We start from the raw sequence: 14382 nt of genomic DNA, 5'->3' as shown, positions 1-14382 counted from the left end.
TATTTCTTCCCCTTTGCCCTTTAAGGAGGCATTTAAAAATTTCCAGATGGAGAAGGGTTTTTCTTTTTTTTTTGGCTGAGTCGGGTCTTAGTTGCGGCACGTGGGATCTTTCATTGTGGCATGCAGGCTCCTCATGGCAGTGTGCAGGCTTCTCTCTAGTTGTGACACGTGGGCTCCAGAGCGCATGGGCTCAGTAGTTGTGGCGTGCGGGCTTAGTTGCCCTGTGGCATGTGGCATGTGTAGTTCCTGCACCAGGGATCGAACTGGCATCCCCTGCATTGCAAGGCCGATTCTTAACCACTGGACCACCAGGGAAGTCCCTGGAGGAGGGTTTTTGATTGTCTGTTTTTTTAATTTCCAGTTTTATTGTATTGTGGTCAGAAAATGTTACTTGTATTAGTTTTTGGAATGTATTGAAGTGTTCCTTATGGTTGAATTTTTGCAAATATTTTTTGTGAATTTTTGTGTTCTAGATAATTGAAAAGAGTTAAATATTTAGGTTATATTTTATTAGTTATTACATCTTTTCTTTTGCCTGCCATTTGGTCTGCCATAAATTGAGAGATTAATTTCCCATTATTGGTATTTTTAGATTTCTCATATTATTTCTGAGATATTTTGCTTTATAATTATCGACTCTCTCTTATTTGTACATAGATATTTATAACATGTTTATGGTGAATTGTACCTTTTATCATTTAAAACATACTCATATTTGTCTTGGTTATTGCTCTTTAGCTAGAATACTACCTTGTTTGAAGATAATTAAGACTTTCTTTGCATTTTTCTTTAGCTTTGCTCATTCTTAGGTGTATCTCTTATATACAGCATAGAACTGAGTTTTGCTTTGAGAAGGTCTTAAAATCTTGTTCTTTCAATAGTTGAGTTTAGCCTATTTACATTTAGTGATAATGACAAGTATATTTTATTTGTTTTATTTGTGTGTGTAGTTGTGATATTTAAAAACTTCTGTACTTTATTCTAGTGGACACCTATATAATCATAACTATAGAACAATATACTTAACCCTTTATTTCATTGTCTTCTAGTTTCCTACCATGAACAGTAACAAAATTAGTGTTTTTCCTTCCTTCCTTTTGCTCTTTCTCTCCTCTACTATCTGATTTTGGTCAGAAATATTACTTTTGCCCATCATTATAATTGATTTGTTAGCTTCAAGTATCATCCTTTGACTTCCAGCTATATTAGATGACAATTAATTTACTCTACTGCTTGCCTTTTTCCTTTTCACTCTCACATTTTGTTAATTGTAATGATTGTATCTTTTTGGTGCACGTGAAATTTATATATTCTGGCAATCTAATCCCTATTTTTAGTTTTATTTTTTATTTTTGGAATTTTTGAATTTTTTAAACTTATTTTTTATTTACTTTTTGTACAGCAGGTTCTTATTAGTTATCCATTTTATACATCTAATCCCTATTTTTAGTTTTATTTCTACAGTTAATTTGAGACAAGACTTCTGCTGGTTTCCCTAATAATTTCTGGGTTGACCGAAGTTCATCCTGTAGGCCCTTGATATTCAAAGTGTAGTCCATGCACCAGCATTGTTGACATCATTACCTACATGTTAGAAATGTAGAATCTCTGCCCCAGCCAAGACCTGCTGAATCAGAATTTGCATTTTCATACAATTCCTATGTGATTTGATATGTTCACTGAAGTTAGAGAAGTAACACTATAGTAGTAGTTTCCAAGAGAAGAGCTGGATCATGGGAATAGTTTTGGATGAGAATTTATCTATAGCATTTAGCCTTGAAGGAGAGTTCGGCTGGATGTAAAATCCTTGGGATGTTGTTTGGATCCTGACTCAAATAAATCAGCTGTAACAAAGTTTTGATACAATATGGAAAAAATTTTTAAAGCATTGGGTATTAGGTAATATGAAGAAATTGTTAATTTGATTAGTATGTAATGGTATTTTGGTTCTTTTTAAAAGTCCTTATCTGCTGAAGAGACATACATATGTGTTTATGGGCAAATTTATGTATTTTGAGGATTCAGTTTAAAATAATCCATCCCCTTACCCCAGTAAAGTTGGAATGGTATGGAGAATAGATTAAACAAGAACATGGGGCTAATAAATTTTGAAGCTGGAGCTGGGGATAGATATAGGGCAGGCATTTCATATTCCTTCTACCTTTGTATATGTTTGAAAAATTCTATAATACAAAGTTAAGAAAATAATTGAATCATATCTTATGGTTTGCTGTTTTCCCATTTTCTTGTGTTGAATGTGGCTATGAAGAACTCAGGCTGTTTTTTTTTTTAAGTCAGTATCTTGATCGTTTTGCCTGTCCTATGGATTCTTTATCTTTGATAATCAGTAACTTTAATGACTGTCATATGATAATAATCATATCATAAGTTTTGATGCTGACCTGGGTCAGTTTTTCCTGGCACTTTCAGTATTTAGCTTCAAGGCTCCTGTTACTTCAGAAATGTTGTCTTGAATTATATCTTTATTTTTTGTTCCAGTCTCTTCTTTTGGTTTTCTTATTTGGGAACTCCAATTATGCATATTTTGGCTCTCTGTCTGCCTTCTTTATCATTTCTCTCTATTCTTTTTTTCTCTTACATTTTTTTCATGTTGTCGCTTCCCTCTTGTGCTCCTACCACTTTCATTTTTCTTCCCCACTTCTGTCCAGATTCTTTCAACTCATGTTTTATTTCCCTTTGTTCTTAAATTTTTTAATACAATTGATTGTTTTATTGAGTTTTCAAAATATCTGAATCCTTTTTCATTAATTTATTGAGTACTTAGTGCATCTTTCTAATTTGTAGGCATATCCTTTAGTTCTTGGAAATTTTCTTATTTATTTGATTCCTATATTCTGTTTTCTTGCATAAAAAATGTTATTATTTCTTGTCTTTTTTTTTTTTTTTTTTAAACAACCTTTTTATTATGCTCAAAGATTTGGGATAGGGCATCATGGGGCTGGTTGCTTCTGTCATGCTGGCATGACTTTTTTCCCCTCCCCCTCCCCTAAATATTTATTTATTTTTATTTATTTATTTTACTTTTGTCCGCATCAGGTCTTAGTTGCGGCATGTAGGATCTTTCGTTGTGGCACACGGGCTCTTCATTGCAGTGCGCGGGGTTCTCTCCAGTTGTGGTGTGTGGGTTTTCTGTCCGTAGTTGTGGTGCACAGGCTCCAGAGTGCGTGGGCTCTGTAGTTGTGGCGTGCAGGCTCCAGAGTGCGTGGGCTCTGTAGTTGTGGTACGCGGGCTTGGTTGCCCTGCTGCATGTGGGATCTTAGTTCCCCGACCAGGGATTGAACCCACGTTCCCTGCATTGGAAGGCAGATTCTTTACCACTGGACCACCGGGGAAGTCCCCGTATTTGTCTTTTTGTTATTTTGAGCACATATATTTGACTTTCAACCCTTTTGTTGAATTTGTTTTTTCCTATTTTGTTTTTAGTTTCTAAGATCTCTTTTCCTGTTTTCTTTTTTTTGTTTTTATTTGCTGATTAAAGCTTTTAAAACGGCAACGCTCTCCTCCCAGGTTCAAAATATTTTTATTTTTGTGAAGACACAGGTTTTTTCCCCCCCACCCCCAATATGTTTTCTTTCTACTACATGGACCCTATTTCCTCTGTTTATTTGGCTCTTATTTTTGGAGGAATGTGAGGCAATAAAAAATATGACTGTAGGGTCATTATGTGAGGATGAAGTTTGTCTACTGGTGGGCCTTTCCACTGAATAGGGAAAGCTGTCTTGTCACTGTAGGGTCTATAGATGGCAGTGTCTTGTCTCTGAGGCTGATCAATTCCTCTAGAAAGAAATCCTCTAGTCTCCTCCTGTGGGTGTATAACCTGGCTTCTGGCATTTGGAAGCAGATGAGGATCCTGCTGTTCATACTTGCATTTAACCCCACATAGTATTCCTCAGTCTGAGGTGTTTCTGATTTGTATTCTTCAAACAATACATTTTTGTGTCTTGTAGGATGAGGATAGCAATAGGAAACAGGGTGTCTGATTGGTTCGCAGAGTTAAATCCCATCTTCTTTCCATCCCTACTCTGTCTTGTGCCTCCAAGCATAGAACCTTTCTGGGCTTCTGTTGGTCAACCAACTTGCTTCTTTATACCTTCCCTCTCCATGCACCAATGTTTTAGGTTCCTTCCCTCTCCTAAATGGGTCACAGCTCATACAAATGCTTTGCCTATTCCAAAATATGTTATTCTCATTTCTCTTTCTACTGTTTTCTTTGTCCTTGTAGATTTGTGTCATATTTATTCTTTCTCAGTGTTTTTAGGAGTTAGGGGAAATGACAGATGTGGTCAATCAATCATGTTTTACTAGAACTCAAAAACTGGTTATTTGAAAAGACCAGTGACATTGATCTTTGGTGGACCTGATTAAGGTAAAAGATGAGGAAGCACTAATGCATATTAGGAATGTGAAAGGAAATATAAGAAATGTGTATAAGAGAATATTAACTACAACTTTATGATAATCAATTTGAAACCCTATAGCAGGGTTGGCAAGCTACATCCTGCAAACCAAATCTGGCCCAACACTTGTTTCTGTAAATAAAGTTTTATTGGAACACAGCTATAACTCATTTGTTTACATATTGTCTAATGTTCTTTTACACTATAATAGCAGAGTTGAGTATTTGTGACAGAACCATATGGCCCACAAAGCCTAAAATATTTACTTACATAGCCCTTTATAGAAAGAGTTTACTGACTCCTGCTGTAGAGGAAATTATTTCCTAGAGAAAAAGATTACAAGTGACTTAAAAGTGCTAGACTAGATAAATAACCATAGGAGAGATTGGAAAGGTTATTAACGATCTCTTAAGAAGTCTCCAACAGGAGAACTGAATTCTGAGTTCATTAATCTTTGAAGAACAGGTAATTTCCTTTTTCTTTAGATTATCTTAGACCATAGAATAATATGGAAAAGCCTATTCAAGATGACATCATCAAATTATTAATGTAGTCATCTTTTAAAGAAATCTCGCTGTTGGAGCTTTTTGTTTTGCAGTTTTAAGAGAGTTCATATTGTTCATGCAGTGATAACACAATGTGGTACCGTGGTCCACAGTGACCAAACACACTCCTTCTGTCACTGGGAAGGATGGTGCAGCATTTTTCTGACAGGGTTTACTGATCCCCTTGACCACACAATTCCCTACTTTTTCTTAATACCATTTGTGGACATTTTACATTAGTTCCATTTCTGAGTTGTAGAACCACCCTCATTACTAAGAAAAATTGTGTGTTTACAGTGTATGTATATGTTTGTGTACACATCTTAATCTTAGCCTTCCAGGCCTGAAAGAGGACAGATGCAGTCTTTTCATTTCTGTTCATCTGTTTTATAGTTAAAACTAGTCATTTCGGAATCATTAGAATAATAATGCATATAATATTATTGTAACAGATTGTACTAATCTGGTAATTGTAGTGTTACTATACTCTGTTTTCAGACATTTCTTTTTGTTACTTTGTGAGCAGTAACATTCCCCACCTGTAGGTAATATGATAGTGTTGAATTGTCCTTTGTATAGTGAGTCCAGTATCCATAGTTGCATCATGTCAGCAAATGGTCAACTTAGTTCAGGGATTTCCAAGACTGATTTGGGAGTCCCAAATCAGGTTCAGTGATTTGCTAGGAGGACTCAGAATTCAGAAAAACTATTACACTCCTGGTTACAGCTTATTTGAGAGAAAGGGTTCAGATTAAGATCAATGGAAAAAAACATGTAGGGCAAGGTCTAGGAGACACAGAACAAGCTTTCAGTTGTCCTCTTCCTAGTGGAGTCACATGAGCAGTGCTTAATTTCCCCCGAAACAAAGTGTGACAACACTCAAGGAGTGTTGCCAGACCCTCTGGAGTCAAACTGATACCATGTGGCCCAAGGCCCCATCATCAGTTGCATTGTTAGCATAATCTATGAAGGGCAGCGCAAGGCTTCATTCAGGTAAACAGATACACTCTTAAGAGACAGGATATTCCAAGAGCACAGAGGTTATCTTCCAGGTGGCAGGCAAGGCCCAAACTTCTCTTTGAAATGTTCAGGGTTTGGACAACCCAGACCTGCTGAGTTAATCCTTTACTGTACATCACCACATATCAAGTTCCTCACCATGTGTACTGTCTCTACCACCTCTACAAACAAATTTTAAATGACACATATAATATGTTTAAAACCATTTAATAATGCAGATCTGCCAGTATGCATTGTTTGAATGGAAGAAAAAGTTCTTTCCGAAAGTTCATATTCAATTCACATTTGGATTAGATAAAATGTCAATTTACATCAGATATTTACCTTTAGGCTTTAGAAGGTAAGGCTGAATTGTGTCACTTCTTTCGTTCAAGAGTATTTGGCCCCCAAATCCCTGTGCATGAAAAATGGAGTGATAAACATAAGGAGTCAGCTTCTTTCTGTGGATCAAATCCATTGGAAAGGGGGTACAAATTGGGCTAGGTGTGGCCAAGGATCAGAATGTTATCATCTTTATCTTTTTTGTGGCACATCTTTTATTTCCTCTTAAGCACTTTATGTTATTAAAAAACTTAAAAAAATGCACATCTTGGATTCCAAGAAATTGTCTGTAGGGTTTTAGAAACTAGAGCAGTATTGAGGGTATATGGGGGAACCCCCGAGTTTTCAGTTTGGCTCAGATACTGGATGAGTTCAGAAGAGATGCTGAAGCTGAAGCTGACTGGAAATGTCTAGACTATAACCTAAAGTGTCTGGTCTTTGTAAAGATTCTGGCTTATAAAGGATGCAAGGCTTAACATTTAAAAAAATCTTTAGTAATGGTGAGGGGAAAAGAAAAGAAAAAACGTCCCCTAAAGTATAAATACATTTTTAGTCTGTTTTTTTAAACAAAATTTGAATCATCATATCTGTATACCTTTGCTGTCTTCACTCACCATTATGTCTGAGCAACAGTGTTTTAAAAGAAGGGTGTTTAGGTACAGAAGTCTTTTTCCTTGCAGGGATGGAATGGGGTAGGAGGGACAGATGAGTGCTCTCTGTTTGAAAGTGGTTAGCGTTTGGTAACACTGCTTCATTAGGGTTACCACCCAAGGACAGCTCATGCCAAGGTATTACTTTGTGGTCTCAACCTTGAGAGCATCCCTCTCCACGCAGTAGGTGCCCAGCCTTGGGGAGGAGCTCTGAGCAAGTTGGGTGCTCTTGGGTGTGAGTTGATGGAAGGAATGCTGAAGCCCCAAATCCTGAGGGCAGACTGTCCCACCGAGTGAGTGTGCTTGACACTGTGTCAGAGGTGACCAAGGCTTAATTTTACAGGAGAGCAACAGACACTTTATAAAGTTGTTTTTCAGTAACAGTAGCCTGTGCTGAGTTAACTTTAGTCCTTGCTTTCATTAAACAACTTGTTTTCTCCCTCTCGTTCACAGAGCTCTCTCGCTGAGACCTTGGATAGCACGGGCAGTCTTGACCCCCAGAGATCGGACATGATTTACACCATAGAAGATGTTCCTCCCTGGTACCTGTGCATATTTCTGGGGTTGCAGGTAAGATGATTCCTTTGGAATGTAACCACCAGCAGATGCTTGAATCTGTCTGGATTATTTAAAATTCAATTTTTATTTTTTATTTATTGACAACTTTAATATAAATTACTCTTTTAAGAATGATGAATGGGAATTGTTAACATGAACTTCATAACAGTGAAAGGAAGAAAACAGGAGGAGTAGGTTAATCATGGAATGAAAGGAAAATGTTCAGGGAATAAGCAAGAGAAATGACATGGAAGTAAGGAAAAAAGATCGTAGATGTGTGGAAAGGGGAGAGTAGAGGGAAGAGAAAGGTAGAAGAATAGAGAAAAGAAAGGTTAGTGTTCATCTCTCATTCCTAGTTAACCAACCACAGTCACCGTCAGTTCTGCCATGAAATATGGGTGACACTGAGAAGTGCTATGTTGGTCAGGACATAAATGTGGAGGCTTCAATCTTACTTTTAAAGGAAGGCAAACTTCGCCTTGGGTGGTGTCTGCTTTGTCTGCTGCAATTTCCAGTGGGGGCAGAGCAGGGAAGCTGCCAGGGGAGGGGTGGGGGGATGGGGCGAGAGGTGACACAAGCTGATGCAGGACTCCTGAATGTTTGGTACCCACTCCCCACCCACCACCACTCCCTTTTCCCACTTACGATTGAAGTGGGGCTTTAGGAGAAAGGGGATGACATGGAAGGCTCTTTGTCCAGACAAATACCCCTGGACTGTGTTTGCCTTGGTTTTGAGGTTTCACTTTCCATTCTTTAAGTTTGAGTGATCAGTTCATGCTGAGAAAATCAGTCCCGTTACCCAGACAGGTTTATTCACTTGGAGGTGAACTGTACCTGCTGAGAGCTGATGCTTTGGTCCAGTTTCCAGGCCCCTCCCCTTAGGTATCAAAGCATTTGGTAACCTGGACAGAAAGGTGTCTAATAAAGAAGACGTAACCAAAGGAGCTGACTGGTCTTGGCAAATAATTTCCCTAGGGCTGAGTATCTGGAATCAGATTCAAGAAACTCATATTTTGATATGTTTATATTATAGATGTTTCTAGAAGTAGTCTTCCCTGTTCAGATAGGCTTGGGAAACCTGTGTGCATCATGCCCTTCTTGACAGTGCACAGCATTCTTAAACTTGTGAGCAGCTCTGGGAAGTCCTGGATGAGAATGTTCTCTTCCCCTCACCAAACACCTGTTAGTGTTACACAGTTGGGCTTTATGGGCTGCAAGCAGCACATTTTGGCAAACATGAGCAGAGATGGGAAACTATTGGGAAGAAACGTAGGAAGTTTGCAGAACAGAAGTAGGAACTGAACAGGCAGGCCTCTGGGAGGAAGGGAAGTGAGCAGTGAGGGCTGGAATGTCCTGCCAGGGCCCCAAGGAATGGGGGAGGGGCCCTAAAGGAAGAGTGGGATGGGCTCTTTCTGGAGGATTCCCACAGCTACTGTGTGACCCTAGCCCTTCCCTGATTGCTGTTAAACAATGCCAGACCATAGAAAAAAATGGAAAACGCCTTGTGCAATGAAGCTTGTAACTTTAATCCCCAGACCTAAAAGAATTAAAAAAAAAAAAAATGGATGAATTATCTCAAGAACATAGATGTAAAATTCTACATAAAATATTGGCAAATCAAATCCCAGAAGAAAAATCTAGCATGACTAACTAGAATGGTTCAGTGCCACACAATTCATGTTAACAGATTAGAGGAGAAAGACCTATGGTTTTAGCAGTTGATGCTGAAAAGCATTTTAAAAAAGCAAATATTCCCAGTAAGAATTATATAAATAAAACACTACCAGTGTTTGTATTGAGTACTTCCTTTGTGCTGGTCTGGATTCATGCAAGTAATAATTAATAATACAAGTTAGTGATAAGACAAGAAAATGTAATGGAAAGGAGAAATGCCAAAAAACAGATTATTTGGCATATGATAAGAGTGTGTACCTAAAAAAACAAATTCTTCATGGGTGTAACTTTTTAAAAACAACGGGGGTGGGCAAAGTTAGGGTAAAATCAGAAAAAATACAAAGAAGGGTTTATTCTTTTCCCCTCTGTCTCCCTGTCACCCGTAGCATTACCTGACGTGCTTCAGCGGCACCATCGCGGTGCCCTTTCTGCTGGCCGATGCCATGTGTGTGGGATATGACCAGTGGGCCACCAGCCAGCTCATCGGGACCATTTTCTTCTGTGTGGGAATCACAACTTTGCTGCAGACAACTTTTGGATGCAGGTGAGATTGGGGCACAAAATTGGGGATGCTGAAGCACCCATGAAGCATTAAGCACTGCCATTCACCTAGGGCTGCTTGGAAGGACTGACTGGAGTATAGAGAGGTGTGTCCTAGTGGCATTTGCCCTGCCTCCCCCCCAACCCTACTGTGTTTCTTCTCTAGGTGGGTGGCACTGCTTCCCACCTAGTTGTGCAGGCTGGAAACAGACTCACTCAGCTCCTTCCATCCCACCAGCTGGCAGGACAAGTTTTCTCTCCAGTACCCCCTCCCTGCCCCCATTCCTGAAGTTCAGGCCTAGACTGTTCTACTAGGTTCCTAGTTGGTTTCCCTGCCTCCAGGGCTACTCTCCTCTGCCCTGCTCTGTGTGCCACTCCAGTGCCGTCTTTCAGTGTTTGCATCTTCCTGGGTGTTGCCAGGCTACAGCCCTACTCCCTGTTTAAAAAAACAGATGTGCCCACCCTGTAGACTTCTCCCTTGTTCTCTGTCCCACCACCCTTCCAGCCGTGTCCCTGCGCCCTGCAGTCCCCTTCCCTGCACTCACCCAGGGGTGAGATCCTCCCCGAGCCCACCCTGCTGTCTTGCCATCCTGTGCTTGTGCTCCCCTGCAGCCGTCCAGTCCTGGCTTGCCCCTCTCCTCTCTGTGAAGCATCCCTGACTTCCCAAAGCCTCCTTTCTCTCTGAATTCCCACACATGCATCTTGTGTATGTTCTTCTAATGTGGCTCTTATTCCACTTTGTCCTTTTTTGTTTGTGTCTTTTCTTGCTGATTCATGTTTCCTTCCTTGATGCCAGAGCTGCACTTTGCATCCCCAGTCCCCAGCTTAAATGGGTATGGAGCTGGCATAGGTAGGAAAAGAACTGTCCTGTCTTACCTCCTCCTGCAGGCTTGCTTTGTCCCCTCCTGTCCCCTTCTTCCACCGTCTTCACATGCAGCCTTTTCCTTTACCCTAGGGTGCTGCTCAAGGGGTGGAGCCTGTGGGGACAGGACTGTCCTCAGGGGAAGGACAGCAGAGTAAACGTGCGAGTTCTGTCTCTCACTCCATTACAGACAATCTGCCTTCCCTGCTAGGGAGGTGGGAGCAAAGGCAGAGGGAAAAGAAGCCAGCTTGGGAATCATGAACTGTATTCCAGTGAGTCAGAATCCTCAGGGTGACCTTTACTTGAGGGGGGGCGGGGCAGGAGAATACGGGAAGAACAGTGTTAGGGCATCCTGGTTGGCGGCATAAGCAATGTCCTCAGGAGGGATACGGCAGCTCCCTAGCAGTTCTGCTGATGGAAGAAAGGCTGTGAGGGCTGGCTAGCTCTTGGGGTTCTCAAAACCCCAGCCCCTGCAGGACTGCCTGCAGCCACCATGCTGAGCAGATCCCTTACCTCAGAAGGGAGGGTCTTCTTAGGGGACCCCTGAGGGAAAGTCAGGGTGTTACTGACCTGTTAGGGGAAGGAGATGCGTTCAGGCATTCCAAAGAGGACTTGACTCATTTTCTTAGAGCCCAGGTAGTTAAATTTGGCTGGCAGCATCTTTCATTCTTTTGATACAGCATTCAAGGTTCTGTATTTCAAAGCCAGAAAGGATTAGAAAGCTTTTATTGACCGACTCAAGTGTACACAAGACACTGGTTTTCTGGGGAAATATTCTTTTTCTAAACAGCTAGCTCATCAGGGAACTTGTAGCACAAACCATCTGTTAATTTGGGCAGTGCCTCTAGTTGAGAATTGTTGGTTGACTTGAAGAGGGAATGAAAGACGTGTTTACTGTGGTACAGCAGGTACAAGGTGCAGCTGTGCTTTGGTCTCATATCAGGGAGGCTGGTCCTGACTGACAGTTGAACCTGGCTGTGCTGGGCACAGTTGCCTAATGGTGACATAGTAGGGAGAGTTTGGGGTAACTTTTGGTGTGTGCTTTCAGTTATGGGAGGGCACCCGTTCAGGACCCTCTTGCCCATCGTTGGGGCACAAGAGACCTTAACAGAGCAGCCTGGGTCAGTTTACCCCCTCCCCTCCCCCTGAAGGAGCACAGTGGAAGGAGGGGAAAATGGGGAAAGAGGAGTCAGTTAACTTTTGCTCTACTCCCTTCTTTGTGCTACAGCACCTTTTTCTTGCCTGGGATCCTTGCCTCCAGCTCCCATCTAGTAGGGAAACAGTGAGAAGGCACTCAGCGCTGTGGTTTCCAGCTCCACAAAGCCTCAAGCTGTTGTTGATACATTCTTTTTAGTTTTATCCAGCATATATTTGAGGGCCTGCTGTATGAAGGTGAACCCAGATGATGAGGTGGGTGAGAGGCGTTTCCTTCCCTGCCTGCTTGGTCACCACCTCTGGGGTTTGTTTGCTGTATCTGTTTATTCATGTGTCCCATCTCCCCCATCCTCTGCATCTCCCTGTCCTTCACCCTTTTCTGTTAAAACTCTTAACTCCTCTTTACCCATCTTCCCTTCCTTCCATGGTGCCCAAAGAGGCAGGGCTACCCCTTCTAGCTGAATCACCTCTCACACCCTTGCCCCCGGGTTTCCTGTGTATGAATAATGTGAAAAGCCTTTTAATTCTGCTGCTTGCTAACATAGACCCTCATCGTAGACTGTGAATTATCATCTTAACAGACTTGTGCATTTACTTCCTGATCACAACAGGATCAAACAAACAGATAAAGCAGTTGGGGCAGAGGGAATATCAAGGTGGGACAGTGGGAAAGAAAGGCTGATGTGGCCAAGAGTGGGGTTTATTCCCAGTATCACAGCCATAAGGATTGCAGATGGCCTGTACGTGTTTGTTGGTGTTTGTTTGCAGTTCACATTCATTTCCTTAGGCAGAGAGCTGCAGAAGGAAAATCATGTTCAGCTTTCATGATTTCTAGGACAGATTTTCAGACTTTTCCAACTCTGAGTCGTTTGCCATGTGTGTCTGAGTTCTGTCCATTTCTTCGTGTGTTTGCCTAACACCTGTTGAGTACCCAGTACTCCCTTGCACTGGATGTAGTGGGTACATGGGACCTAGAGACCAGCCATGGTCCATGCCTCTGAGGGGTGGGGCCTGTATTGTGAGGAAGCTAAGACCATGATTGCAGGTCTAGAACAGAGGAAGGAAGTATAAGCATTCCCACCCTCTGGGCTGTGGCCAGGTCATCCCTGTTCCGCGTTTCACATGGGCACTCTGGTGAAGAGTGGCATGCTGTTCCTGGAAAGTTGTTTCATTCCATAAAAATAACCAAAATTGATATGGAAAAAGTGAGGGTGAAACAGATGTGTGTGCCTTTGCAAACCTGAACACAAGCTCAGAATGCCGGCTTTAAGGTGCTGTGTTGGAAATACTCCTTTGGGGGCACGTTTTCCATGGGCTGGGCTGGCTAAGGACACAGAAAATATGTCTGATGCAGCGTGTGCTGCAGACCCTCTTTCCTTCACTACACATCTCCCCTGGCTTGAACATGCTTTCCTTTCTTCCAGAGATCATGACTTGTTTTGAAATGGAGGTCATATGTCTCTGCCCCAGTTGTGTGACTTCTGTGGCTTTAGTGCTTCCCAGGGCCTCCACCTGTCGGGGATGGGCGGTTTCTGTGACAGCTGCTTCTTCCATCCCCCTTGTCCCATCCAGCCTTTTCCTTCTTTACTTTGACTTTGATCCCCTGCAGTTTGCTTTCAACGAGGTCTTTATTGTCGAGTGCCCTTGGGTGAGGTTTCAGACTGCTGAAATCAAACCTCATTCTGGTTGATTTCAATCCAACCTACCCCTTGGGCTCTTTCCAGGAATTAGTAAAAAGCCTTTAAAATCCCAAGAGCAGGGGCAGGGTTCAGAGTCCCCTAACTCGGATGTTAGCCAGCCAGCAGCAGCTATGCCTCCCTGGCTTTGGGGAGGACTCAGTTCATGCATCACCTAGGCTGCCATTGTCTTTTCCATCAGAGACCAAGCCTTGGTAGCAGCTCTGAGCTTCCCAGAGCCCTTGTCCTTGGGTGTTATGCCTAGCTGGGGGTGAAGGAAGGCCCTCTGGGCTGGACCCTGCCCCCTCGCACACCATGCTGACCTCCAGCTTTCCCTGAGGTGTGCAGGTGCTGTGTTTGGGGACCACATCCAGCCTTTTGTTCCAGGTGCCTCTTGGAGGCCTTTCTCTCAGCTCTCCAGCAAAAGAAAAAATTGCAGGTGGAGTGACCCCTTTCTTGAGAGCCTCTCCTGGCCATAACAGGCCTGCTGTAGACACACAGAACATTCCTTTGCTGAGAAAAGGTAGAGTTTTGGCTAAGAGAGTCATTGTAGCTGGTGCAGCAGCCTGGTCTCTAACAGAGTTGTCTGCCCTGAGGAGAGAGCTACCCTGTCTTCCATCTCCTTGGGTTCTGGGGCCTGTACAGTATAGGGGCCGGCTCCAGGATACTTTAAGGTCTCAAGTCTGAGGCTTTGAACTCTTAACTGTTGATAAAATTTAGAAGAATGGAGAGATGCAGTGCTTGGTTTGGGGTAGGGGAGACTGGGATTTTCCCCCACATTCTTTTCCTGTATATGTGTTTGTGTGGGGGTGTATGTGCAGTTTTTTGAATTACTTGAGAATTTCAGGCAGCATGATGATGGCTCACCCCCAGATACTCTCCTAGGAATGAGGGTCTCCTGTGTAACCGTTTACCACACCTGAGAAAGCTGAGTTATATCATCTAATATGCAGTCTATATTTA

General features: G+C 42.2%; 1 protein-coding gene across 4 annotated transcripts in view; it reads left to right on the top strand.

Annotated features, from left to right (window-relative positions):
• Positions 1 to 14382, top strand: part of SLC23A2 (solute carrier family 23 member 2) — a 141888-nt gene that overhangs the window by 90017 nt on the left and 37489 nt on the right. For all 4 annotated transcript variants that reach the window (XM_082359062.1, XM_082359061.1, XM_082359059.1 and 1 more), the window contains 2 exons: positions 7408 to 7524; positions 9573 to 9730. In XM_082359062.1, coding sequence (XP_082215188.1) covers positions 7408 to 7524; positions 9573 to 9730 — 275 coding nt within the window. The remainder of the gene's footprint in view (positions 1 to 7407; positions 7525 to 9572; positions 9731 to 14382) is intronic.

This window comes from Balaenoptera borealis (genome assembly GCF_965194805.1).
Source record: "Balaenoptera borealis genome assembly, chromosome: 16".
Taxonomy (NCBI): Eukaryota; Metazoa; Chordata; class Mammalia; order Artiodactyla; family Balaenopteridae; genus Balaenoptera; species Balaenoptera borealis.
Note: the sequence above shows the minus strand (reverse complement) of the source record. Positions and strands in the feature narration are given on the sequence as shown.